Below are 12867 nucleotides of genomic sequence, written 5' to 3'. Positions count from 1 at the left end.
TGTTGATAAAAGAATTTGATGACTACAAGAGAAGAAGAAATGTCCTTTTTCTGAAAAATTTGTCTGTCCCCACTTAGCAGTTGGAATCTCATCAATAATAATCTAAAAAAAATGTCCTTACTAAAAATGAAACATCAGAAATGGCGTGTCTTGTAATAGCATACAAACAAATGCCTTTGTGGGTCTGAATGAAAACGTTGATATGACTTTGATTACCATGCACACTCCCTCAAACTATATATAAATTACATACACAGAAATTAAAAGTCTCAGTAAGCAATCTGGTTCGCATAAATGTTACACTGCCGACACAAGAAAATTAAAAGCTGATTATCAGTATGATTAATGGCTCAAATCTGCGAGATTTTTGGGATATGTTGCATTGATGAAATAGCATTAGATTAGACATTGTAAAACCAGAAAGACAGATACGAAATTTTCCGTAGGACATGCACAAGAAATAAGCCAATTAGAAGCTAATTAGCACGACATCCTTATCTATACTTAGTCATCATAATTAGGTTAATCACATGATGTTCTTTGCCTTTTTTCTACACAGTACCAGCTTACACTCATTTGGGAAAACGTTAGCCCAATCAAATATATAACGGTTTGATGGCTACAACTCTGTTTTTGGCTGTGTCTCCTCAACCAATCACATCAATGTACTTCTCTCCCTACGTTTTATACAATAACAACGTCTGGCGCCTGTGAAGTGCATCGCTACGTAGCCACCAATTACAGAGATCTCAACTGGGTCATAATTCAAATTGACGAAGCAAGAGCAAGTTACCCCTTTTACAGAAACACCATCTATAGTAAATAACCAGATCAAGGGTTCCAGGGTTTCATGGATTCGAGCTTCATATGCATTTTACACCTTATCCGAACACAAGTCACCCTCGTAGTTTCGTGGTCATGTTAGATTACTCAAGGGGTCGCAATCTACGTGCTGAGATCCACTGGGGGAGGGGGAAGTGTTACGGGATTTGATGATTGATATATGCCTTATAAAGAACATAGCAGCTGGTGCCTGATGCTGGTGGGAGGTCCCTTCAGTTTCATTAATAGAAAGACTAGGATTTTCCATTATATCGCTTTCATCGGCTCCATCTATATAATCCCATGACACATAAATCTACGACAAAAACTTATCACCCTTCTGCACGTAAGATTCTGTTGTTTCATTTTATTTTTTTCTCGCCATTTTAATTTTCTCTGCTACTAACTCATCAATCGAGCTAGCATTTGCATTGCTTCAATGGCGGATTACAAAAGCCAAAACAGTTACGATTGAATCAAGAACTGCTAGAACATTGATGAGTTGCCGTACTGGTTATCAACAAATTAATGATTTTTAATCAAGTGTTCACACTAATTGTAGTTAATACCGTCGGAATAATCTTTCATCTAAGTACTTGTTCTGCTTAAGTATTATGTCCAAATCTAAGATTTTCTGTCTTAATTATAATTTTGAATGCCAATGCCGTGTCTTAAAAGTTTCTGACTATGTCACTGAAATAAATTAAGCAGGTTATCAGCTCCCTTCAATTCTTGATTTGATGAAGGAAAACGATTATCATCCATCATGTATATACATATATTATTACTTGGTCTATCAGATCTCTTCTAATTCAAATTAATTTACTAAATGACAAATATTTACTGGGAAAAAAATAATAGTGATAATAATAATAATAAAAGGGGGTTTTTTCTTTTTGGAAATAAGCTTTTTCGCCGATGAAGATTAGTTAAGTTGACGAAATTAATTGACAGAGAGTTTGAGTTCTATGAACCGTCCCTTTTGGTACGTACAGTAATTTCTCAGTAAGATTGATTATATATATTTAATCATCCTGAATTGTGAAAGTCTCATCGCTTTTCTTTTTATGTATAAAATAACGTTTTAAATAATTTGTAAAAGATGTGAAATGGACATTAATATTATTAAAAATAAAAGCTGATCTGGCCTGTCGCATCATTCTCCGTAGCCAATAACCTTAAAAGATTCCCGTCAGAAGATGATTAAAAAATATTGTAAAAAAAAAAAAAGCAAAGAAAAGATAAGAAAATATGTAGATCCAATATAAATGGACCAGGATACGAGAATAATGGGATTGTGAAGAAAGGAACCAACTTTACACCTACGATCAGATCGAAGAATGACGGCTTCATACATATTGTGCATCAATACACATGATTATTATGATCCAGGAATTTTAATTTAATGATTGCAATATTTTTTTCAATTATTATTTAAAATTAATTTGTATTAAAAAAAAAACCCAATTATTACAGTATAATATTGTATGTGGTCAACCGCTTACTTTAGTTGCCAAAATTCACCTAACCTTGTTAGAGTGACGACTCTATAAAATTATAAATACAACCAATTTATCAATGTCATTTTAAGATTATTTAATTTCAATTTAGACAAAATATATATTTACTGCAGTTGTTAATCTGTGAAGTTAAAAGCAGAATGAAAAATGAAATTTGTATTACTTTCAAGCAACACAGACAGACCATATAATATTATGGAGAGACTGTCAATTTAACAAAACCGACACCCAAAGACAACCTGATCATATTCATATGGCGGATCAAAGTTTTAAAATTTCCAAACACACAACTCTTTTTTTTTTAATTTTTATAAAAGAGTGATGAGGCTTTTAAAGCCTCCTAGGCCTCACTTTAACGGTCAAAGGGTTTGCCATCTCGCAAGACAGCCCCAGAACCTCTGATAGATCAACACCTGTATCATCCGATGGCAGCCATTCAAACTCATGCAACAGTGACGCAACCAAAAAACTCACCGTCGTTAACCCCAAGTTCTTTCCCGGGCAGGTCCGCCTACCCGACCCAAACGGTGCAAGCCTAAGATCTGACCCTAACACAGAAAACTCCACCTCGCCCTCTTTTGCCATAAACCTCTTGGGAATAAATTCAAGTGGGTCAGCCCACCACTCTGGGTCTCTTGCGATGGCCCACATGTTAACCATTGCAGTGGTCCCTGCAGGCACGTGATAACCATCAATGGTTGTATCAGTTATGGCTAACCTGGCCCACGAGAGAAGTGGGCCTGGAGGATGCAGCCTCAACACTTCTTTCACTGCTGCGTTCAGATACATCAAAGCCGTGACATCAGACTCAGCAACGGCCCTTGATCTGCCCACTACCTTGTCCAGCTCATCCTGGACCCTTGACTGAACATCAGGATGAAGAACCATCCGTGCTAGTATCCACTCGATCAGAACCGCCACTGTGTCAGTCCCTCTAAAGATCATCTCCTACATAACCCACGCGAGAATAATCAGTACAAAAAACCACAATAATTTAACGGGCACGTCCACTACCAAACAACAAATGCGATACATCGCTGTACCAAATATATACCAATAGCGTACGTATGCTACATAATAATATTAACTACATATGCCTTTGCTCTTGCTTTGCTTACCCAAAGAACCGCGATCATATCGGCATCTTGGAGTTTATCGGGTCCTTCAAGCGACAACAAAACATCAACGAAATCTCGGGTTCCGCCATTTCTGGCAACTCGGTGTTCGTCGATGATTAGGCTAACGAACCTGTTCACTTTTGGCACGAGGCTTGAGCATCTTAATCGGATTTTTTGAGGGTCAAAATCTGCTAGCCAAGGAAGGTGGTCACTCCAGTTAAGGGTACCCAATAGATCGTACCCTTCATCCACTAGTTTCCGAAGCTCTTCAACATCATTGTTTGGAGAATCAAGTATATATTCGCTTCCAAAAACTGAAAACATCATGTTATTCAAGGAAGCACGTTTAAGTAACCCACGTACTGTTAAACTTCGATCATTGTTCTTGAACATGTTCACCATCTGGCAAGCAATTATACGTCTCTGAGACTCGGTGGCCTTTATTTGCTTAGGACAGAAAAGGTGTGTAGCTGCGATTCTTCTGAGGGTTCGCCAGTAAACTCCATAAGGAGCGAACCCAATTGCTCTGTTGAACATCAGTCTGTAAGCAGACTCCTTCACGGGACGATCTGCGAACACAGTACTGTTAAGTATTTCTTTGGCTACGTCGGGGTTGCATGTCACGATAACACGAGTTTCACCAAGGCTAAACGCCATAAGCCTCTTGGCCTTGCATGCCTGAGCGGAGGCAGCAATCCGGTGGTGAGCGAGTGAAGCCATGAGGTTCATGCTGCCAATAAGAGGTAAACCCATCGGACCAGGAATTGGCCTAGCACCAGTAGGACATCCTTTTCTTAGCTTGTATTTTCCCCAAGCTGGACCACCGGGATGAGCCCAGTGGAGAATAGCAATGGCTAACGAAGCCAGAGCCACGATCACAAGTGACCATGCAATATTTTCTTGAGAAAAGGCTCTACATTTGGAGGCCAAAGCAAAGACCCAAAGGGTATCTATGTCGGTTCTCATGGTAGGCTTCGGAGGAAAGAACACGAAAGAGTAGTAGCACAAGAGAGTGAGGAAGAGGGATTTTCTTTTGGGGCTGAAAAAGAAGGAGGTTGGCTGGAAAATATTTATAGAGAAATTGAAGAGGGATGAAAAAAATAAAATAAAATAAAATAAATAACCGTTATACTAAGAAGTAGGATCGTATAACTGATTATATAATTATTACATGAAATTGGTTTGGAATTTTGAGCAGCGCCGCCACGAGTGCATGACGATATATAGAAGGGTAACCTTCCACGTTGGGCCGCGTGAGGTCGACGCCCCACTCTGGTGGGATCATGCTACAGTGCTGACGTTCTGTTGTCGGAGTACTGCTGTATGTGAACGCCACAGAGAGTGCCATGTGTTAACGATTCATGATCCATCATTAATCAACTTCATACAACATTTAAAATTGATACTCTTATGTCTACTTCTATCCATCATTTAAATTTTGATACAATGATTAAAATAAGTAATTAAATTATTTAAATAATAAAAAATTTTCTTGATTTGTTGAAATTACCATTTGTATATGCTAAACTACTCTATTTTTAATATCTTTTCCATTTGACACTAGACAATTATAATAATTAAAAGAGAAAAATGAAGATAATAAGATTTTAAGTATTTTTTAAATTGTATAAATAGTTATCGAGTGTAGTAGAGATAATTTTGAATAAAAAAATATACTCAAGCAGCACCATTTAAGGGTGAGTATTCAGTCGGTTCGATTTAAAATCAAACTGAATTAAATAAATCGATATTTAAAATTTTAATATTTATGAAAATCGAATCGAATTGATTTTGATTAGAAACCGAATCGAATCAGTCTGATTCAGTTCGATTCGGTTCGATTTAATCGGTTTCTATTTTTAATAATTTTTTTTATTTTTTACACTTTATTTTTAATATTTTAAAATTTAATTAAAATATTTTAATCTTAATATGATTTAATTTCTGTATATTATTGAAAAAACATATTATTATCACTAATCTGTTCGATTCGATTTTTCGGTTTTTTCTGATCAAAACCGAACCGAATTGAAATAATCGAAATTTTTGAAATTAAAAATCGAATCAAACCGAAATATATAAAAAACCGAACTAAATTTTTAAATCGATTTAATTCGATTAATTTTTTAGATTTTAATCAAATATTGCTCACCCTAAGACGACTATAGATTTATGGCTATAAGAAGAAATCATGTGGTAATATAATTAAATTAAATTAGTTAAAATTATGTGATATAAATTTTAAAATAATGGATACACCAAAAGCATTACATCAAATAAATACCCATAATAGTTGGCAATAATTCATTTGTTGATGCAATACTCTGAGCATATCAAAATAATTCATTTATAATATGTGGCAATAATTCATTCGTGTATCGCAATACTCCAAAGCATTAAAAAAAATAACCAAAGTCAAAACTATTGATCATTCAAAAATATTTTGTTATTTTATTTATTTCCACGCTTTACTTCTCGTTGAAGCAAAAAAATGACGATTGTGGATGAGTGAACTTCAGTCAGTTCAATTCAGTATAAAAAAAAATTAAATAACAAACTAAAATGAACCAATCAAATGGTTGAATTTAGAGGGTTCATCAATTATGAGGCAGAAGGCTTTTATATATCATTCATAAAACATCACGAGATGCGATTATTTAATTAAACTCATCAATTTCAATATATTGCAAAGTAAACATCACATTGAACAAAAATATAATTTATTTTAAAGATTTGGTTAGTGAAAATTATTTTTGTTAATTAAAATTTTAGTAGAAATTATAAAATGTTTGTTTGAGGTAGTTAGCGATGGATATTGCTTTGCAGGTTACAATGGGAGAGAGAGTTGACCTCATAAAAAAGGACTGCTTATGTAATCAATTGGTATATTAATTGTGGAAAATCAAAGGTCAATGAAGACACAAAAATTATGAAAATAAATAAATAATCAATTTAAATGAAACCTCGATTTGCGAAAAAAAGTCTAATTACAGCTGTTAGGGAACCAATTTTTTGGTGGGGGACCGGAGCGTGGAATATTTTCACAAGACATGCGCGTGAACAGATGGGCGCTGTAAAATTCAGGTTTTCATGGAATAACACGTGGGAATAGTGTGGAGCTACGCGTCCGGTCCCAACTAGGGGGTAGCACAACAGACCCATGCACTCATGCCTTGGTGATTCACCGGCACCGCTTGTGGGCAGCAAATAAAGGCTTGTATAAAGCCGCATCAGCTCCGAACGGTAATGAGACATCGCTGTTTAAATGACACGCGGCGGTTTCATGCAAAATGCGTATGTTCATGACGGTGACTAATCGTACTACCCGCTTTTCTAAGCTTCTGGCTGAAATTAATGCAGATGGTTGCACGTGGCATTCTATCAGGGATAAAAAAGTAATATTACTGTGGACTTTTTCGATTATTAAAAGTGCAAACAAAAATTTCCAGACAGCTGACAGCAACCATGGGCCGTGCTACTCTATACAACGGCTCAGGATTGAGGTGGACCATTTTATAGAAAGTTAATTTTGGTAGGCCCATCTGTGCTTTGTGGGTGGGACCGTTTTGGTTCCTGTTCTCACTCTTTTGCCCTTTCTGCGAAAGACGCAGGATTTAGAGGTTACACGATTAGCAACCCCCCTGACCACTGATATTGTTGCTCTAAATTCTAATACACCCAGCTCTCGAATGGAGAATTTGACTCAAAAAAAGCCCTCATTAATGGCTGGAGATGGCCATAATATAGCACATCTGCAAAATTATCTCGTCTAATTTTAATCAGTAATTCTAAATCTTAAGTTTTTATTTTTTTTTAAATTATTATTTTTTTTAAATTATGAGATCGAAGAAAGGAAGCATTAAAAGTTTTTTTTTTTTTTTGCTAAGTGATATGACATAATAAGTATTTAAAATATGCCGAAAACTGGCTTTGGAAAATTAAGCAGTCATAAACATATTATATGTTGGATCAACAAATGAGATTTGTGCCGAATCTTTTTATTGATGCCTTTGGAAAGTTGTTGCATAGATAGGGACAGAGTTACACAAATTTTGTAATATTGTATTTGTCAATAATTAATACTGATGGCAATTAATTTAAGTAAACCACCAAAATAATAAAATTCAGGGCAAAGGGAGAGTATTAGATTGTGTTTGATATATATGATTATTGATTTTTACAAACTCAATTCCTCATTGGATTTATTATGTTAATTCGACATCATGTGATAATAAATTTTAATAATTATTAGATTGATTGTCTAAACGTAAAAATAAAAAAATTACATATTCAAGTAAAATTATTTATTATATATATTAAAATTAACTTAAAAGTAAATTTCGTTTGAAATGAGTTCCACGCTTGAGCAGTAGCACTAGGGGACGAGAAAGTCACTTTTAAAAGTAAATTTCGTTTGGTTTGCTCCACAAAATATGTTTGGGTTATAGATTAAAATAATAAGAATAATAATTTATTAAACCTGAAGATAGAATTTGCTATCTTATTGTTTTTTATGAGAACTCCAGTCACTTTTAAATTTTATTTTCATTCTATTATTTTTAAAATTTTTAAATTATAAAATAATTTAATTTCTATAATTAAGCTGTGATATTAATATATTGACACATTATAAAAATTAAATAATTTTATAGTGAAAAGTTATAAGTGATAATATATATAGACGCTTTCATATTTGAGAAATTAATTCATTTATAAGATAAACAAAAGAAAAGATAATGGAAATAAATTATATATAAAAAAGACAAAAAATAAATAATTGAATAGTTGAGTGGGATATATATAGTGAAGTCCTAAGCCTAACCCACTTAGCTTAAACAATATTGGTTGAAATTGATGGATTTTATAACCTAAGAAATTCGTTTGTGAGTAGCAAGCAAATAGCAAAATAGCATGAGTGGGGTGGGGAAGGTCTAAAAGATTCTTCAACTTTTTTCACAATTTGAATCTTTGAACACAATGGAAGATAATATATTTTTCTATCTTATTTGGAGAAACATTGGTGATAGCATGGAGATTTAAAGTAGGGTTTGGAATGGTGCCTTTGAAAATATCTGTCTATATATAAATTAAATTATCCATCACATTTGTTTATTAAATTTATAGGTTTATTTTTGTTTCAAATGTCAATTTTCTTCCCCCATTACAGAAACAATATCAAATGACTTGGAAAATCTTCCTACTTGGCATCTCTTATCTTAATTAACAGATAAGATTTCTGATTCAGGCATGCCCAATATTTCTGATCTTTTTTTTTTAATGAGTATAATCTGCCAATTTGTTTGTTTTGTAGCCAGAAATTAAGTAGATAGGATCTATGTTGACTGGCAAGTCAATTGAAAAGCAATCTGGCTCATCTTGGAAACTCATACTCATTTGTTGGGTGTTTTTCAGATTATTTTGTTTTTCCTCTTAATTAATATCTTGTGGATGTGGAAGTCGGACTTCCTCCAGCACCGAGGTTCTTGTAGTTGTACTATACCCAAACGACATGTCGTCTAATGGTTTGTATTGTTGTTGGATTGAATGAAACCATGTCTTTTTTTCTCATCTAGACCATAATAATTTCTTTTCTTTTTTGCACAAAACAACGATTTGTAGTCTGCAATAAATGGTGATTGTTTATCTACCATCAAAAGGCTTCTTGTACATACATGCCAAATCAAACACATGTTTCCAGCCTATAGCTCCTGTTAAGCATGCACTACTGTAATTTCAAAATAAATTATAAAACTACCAGAGAAAAAATAATTTCTGAGGATTTTAAGTAAAATAAATTCAGTTATTTGATTTAATATGGCAAATGATAATTCTGGCAAACTTTTGGGTTTAACCTTCAAATATATAGGCACAAATTATTGCATGATAACTTTTTACTTCACAGCACATCGTCTCTAAGGGAATTGTTGACCGTTTCTTAATCCAGCTTCTACGGACACTGTTACATCATGTCCTTTGTTGAATGCTGCATGAGCAAGATCAATAGAGAACATTTAACTTATTTTACTGAATCTTCATAATTTCAAATGTCTTACGTTATATATCTTCCTTAGGGGTGATTCTTTTTCTTTACAATAATGAATTTTTATTTCAAAGAAAAAGAGTAGATCATAAGGTAAGATCACAAGCAAATACATCCCAGAAATTTCCCATGAAACAGGCCTTAAACTTGGTTAACCAGTACAGGAAGAGATAAGGTAAGAAAAAAGACCAAAGTCAGTGTTAACCAGCTTCACTAGAGTATTCTAAAACAATTAACCATTCAAAGATTCTTAAGTTAAATGTTCCTAACAGAACTTTCCATGTCATATGAAGGAAAGTTAGACTAGGCCAGCCCCGTGCATATTTCCATTTTGAAGTTTGGGGCTAGATTCTCTATTGGGGAAGTAAGCATACTTTTTGACATAACTCTATAACCATTCACGCCTTCTTCTATGACGTTCAATCGCTCATCTGTATGTAAGTTAAACACAGATTATCTGCACCAGAAAATTAGCAGAACAATACTGAAGATTGAGCTATACTCGACTTATATACTCTTTATTTATTTTCTATTCTTCCCATGTGAGATTCCCACTTCTCCAATGGATCCTTAGTTTCTGCAGAAAAAAAATGGCAAAATGAGAGAATGTAGGGGGATAATAAAGTGAAGAAAGCAACCCCACGCTACTTGTGAACAAGAATGTTTTAAAGATAAGCAGCAGTTCAGCACTTGAAACATATGATGAATCTCATGGTTCACAGACAGTAAATAAAATAGCTGCTTTACAGTACTCAATCCTCCTTCTTTCTCAAAAGGTAACCCCCCAAACCCCCAAAATTGCATTCTGCATTTCGTTAAAAGCACCACATCCCTCACGGAAAGAGAATTCAATGGCATCCACTGCTAAAAAATGTTAATAAATCAATGTCCATTTTGACATATGAGTGTTTGAACTTTTCACTTAATTTGATAATGATAAGATTTCTTTTTTGCACAGCATTTCCATAAAGCAACTCAATAGGCCACGAAACTGTTTTCGAAGTTTACTAATCACTATGCCATTTTTACATTCATGTTGGACAACTACAAACATAAAATCCATTGACTGAGAGCGCGCAATAGCATGATGATAGACCACCCTAAGAAAAAATATCAGCAACAGAATGATGATAGACTAGCTGTGAAAGATGTAAACAGAGCACTAAGCAGAGAGCAAAATTAAGGAAGAAACAATCAGTATAATAATAGAAACGTAAAGCCCACTCCCCAACAGAAGCACTAGAATGCTGACTGCTCTCTCACACTACCATTGAAGAGGTTGTTCATTAATTCCTCTCTCTCTCTCCGTTCGTCCATCGGAGAGGCTCAAATGCTTGAGACCGGTTGCAAAACCACTATGCTCACTCAGGATGAGGAGGGGGTATTGCATTTCTCATTAAACGACGCCTTGTTTCTTGCGTCCGATACATTGCATGACGTCGTATGAAGTAAACATCAGTATCTTGAGACATTTTTAATGCCGTGTAGAAACATCAGTACCTTAATGGCTAAATACTGAGAATGCCAAAACTGGAAACTAGATCATCCTCCTTGTCTTCTTCTTTTTCGGGTCGCCTTATTTGGATTGGATATACATGCAGGCTTAGGGTTCCTTATGGGCTTTGTGGATGATCTAGCTAGGTCTTGATTTATACCCGGACCTCTGTCCTTGTACTCACCTACTCTGAATCAACGAAAATATTATTTCTTTTTTCTTTTAAAAAAGTTATAATCTGCTGAATTAAACCCTTGAGGAGTTTCCATTCCTGTGATGCGTAGAGTGTGGCGAGCATTAAAATAATTGGATGAACAAAACAAAATTAGAATGGAAGAACACTCCGCCAGTGTTGGGCATGTTTGGGATGATCTGACTATTTTAAGTCCCTTATCTGTTTTTTCTGAAATTTCTTCAGTCCTCCGATTTAGTTGTTTTGGCTTAATTAGTTGGATAATAATGGGTGGGTATGAAACTTATATGGAAAAAAGAAATAGCAAGCAGAAAAAAAAAAAGACTCTAAACTGATAGCAGATAACATAGTATCAATTACATGTAAGTTTTAGCTAAGCTAGTTCAGTGTTCGAAGGTAAGTATTTGTGCAAGACTCTCTCACTCACGCTCTCTCAATTTTATACAACTATCCGCGTGTGTTGGCTTCCTTAACTCACTGGTACTCAACTTCATTTGTTTCAGGGCAGATTTGGAGGTCAGATCACCATAGCAGCTTTTGTACTTTCTTCCAGTGGCAGATGTTCTGTTTCTGATACTTCAATTCATTAATTTCCTCAATCTAGCATTTCGCTGAAATGTTATGGTGTCTCTCATTTCTTCCTCACCAAATTTTTTGACTTCATCAGTGCGATTATTTGCAAATATAGTCCGTGTTTCGCTCTTACAATTTCCTATACAATCAAACCCAGAAATCCCACCACTGGCAACCACTGTTTGATTGATCGAAAAGGCCATCAGAGTCTAAACTCCCCCAATCCTCTTGTGATGTCGTCAAAGATCCATCGCCAGGTTCCATCATTCTCATAAGGTTGGGTTCTTCCTCTAATCCGAAATATTCAACCTTTATGCTACTATCTTCATCTGAAAGAACTCCCAATCCATTTGATGACGTTTCAATTAATGACAAGCTGCACTTCGCTTCTGAATCACACTTTGCGGCGTCTCCATTTTCCGATTCACCTTCACTGCTATTCACAGCTGCTGCCTCCCCAGAACACTCTCCTTCCTCTCTTGGCTTCTGCAACAGATCATTCAGTTTCTGCAACTGTCAAATTTTTGAAGAACGTATGTTAGATTAGCTAATAATGATGAAAGAAACTACCACATTGATTCTACCCACGACTAGAAACGTGTGATTTAGTGGTTAAGTACCTGTGTTGCCAAAGCTTGCTTCTCCTTCTTCAGAGTCTCAAACCTGGAAGCCAAGCTATTGTAATTGGCAAGTAGAATACTATAGTCTCTTTCGATCTGCTTGGACTTCCATCTAGCTCTCTTATTCTGAAACCATATTGCAACCTGTCGTGGCTGCAAACCAAGCTCTTTAGCCAGCTGCAGTTTCTTTCGAGGCTCAAGCCTTGATTCAGATTCAAACATAGATTCCAATGATTTAATCTGTTCATCACTGAACCTCCTCTTGTTCCTGTTCTTCTTCTTTCTAGTGGTATTGAGGGTGTCGATAGAGCTGTAAGGATCCTCTGTGGAAGGAGAATATTCTGCTTCATCAAACATCATGTTGTTGGGATCTCTGCAGGAATTTTGAGTACCCGATTTGAAGATTGAGAGTGTGAAACTATGTACTGAGGTATTGATTTTGCGAGAGTGTTATTATTGCTCGGCTTCTGCTTCTAAGTGAAACGA

At 35.2% G+C, this 12867-nt stretch overlaps 2 protein-coding genes across 3 annotated transcripts; both read right to left on the bottom strand.

The window, feature by feature from the left end:
- Nucleotides 1–2483: 2483 nt before the first annotated feature.
- Nucleotides 2484–4523, bottom strand: LOC110620229 (cytochrome P450 78A9). The gene is made up of 2 exons (XM_021763876.2): nucleotides 3461–4523; nucleotides 2484–3290 (listed from the first exon to the last, which is right to left on the bottom strand). The coding sequence occupies exons 1-2, from the start codon at nucleotides 4424–4426 to the stop codon at nucleotides 2673–2675; spliced, it is 1584 nt and encodes a 527-aa protein (XP_021619568.1). The 5' UTR covers nucleotides 4427–4523; the 3' UTR covers nucleotides 2484–2672.
- A 6976-nt stretch (nucleotides 4524–11499) lies between these two features.
- Nucleotides 11500–12867, bottom strand: LOC110614190 (homeobox-leucine zipper protein ATHB-12). Of its 2 annotated transcripts, none has more exons than XM_021755703.2 (2): nucleotides 12382–12867; nucleotides 11500–12247 (listed from the first exon to the last, which is right to left on the bottom strand). In XM_021755703.2, the coding sequence occupies exons 1-2, from the start codon at nucleotides 12739–12741 to the stop codon at nucleotides 11909–11911; spliced, it is 699 nt and encodes a 232-aa protein (XP_021611395.1). In that variant the 5' UTR covers nucleotides 12742–12867; the 3' UTR covers nucleotides 11500–11908. The 2 variants fall into 2 exon arrangements, with proteins under 2 accessions (XP_021611395.1, XP_021611387.1); XM_021755695.2 differs by having other exon boundaries at nucleotides 11500–12274; nucleotides 12382–12866.

The sequence above is a fragment of the Manihot esculenta genome, chromosome 1 (assembly GCF_001659605.2).
Source record: "Manihot esculenta cultivar AM560-2 chromosome 1, M.esculenta_v8, whole genome shotgun sequence".
NCBI lineage: Eukaryota > Viridiplantae > Streptophyta > Magnoliopsida > Malpighiales > Euphorbiaceae > Manihot > Manihot esculenta.
This window is presented reverse-complemented; position numbering and strand designations above follow the sequence as displayed.

Excerpts from the sequence above, each read along its gene's own strand:
- LOC110620229 (XM_021763876.2), bottom strand. The coding sequence starts at position 4,426 with ATGAGAACCGACATAGATACCCTTTGGGTCTTTGCTTTGGCCTCCAAA. Across the intron at positions 3,291-3,460 it reads ATATGATCGCGGTTCTTTGG|GAGATGATCTTTAGAGGGAC; the intron begins GTAAGCAAAGCA and ends TGGGTTATGTAG.
- LOC110614190 (XM_021755695.2), bottom strand. The coding sequence starts at position 12,741 with ATGATGTTTGATGAAGCAGAATATTCTCCTTCCACAGAGGATCCTTAC. Across the intron at positions 12,275-12,381 it reads AGCAAGCTTTGGCAACACAG|TTGCAGAAACTGAATGATCT; the intron begins GTACTTAACCAC and ends AAAATTTGACAG.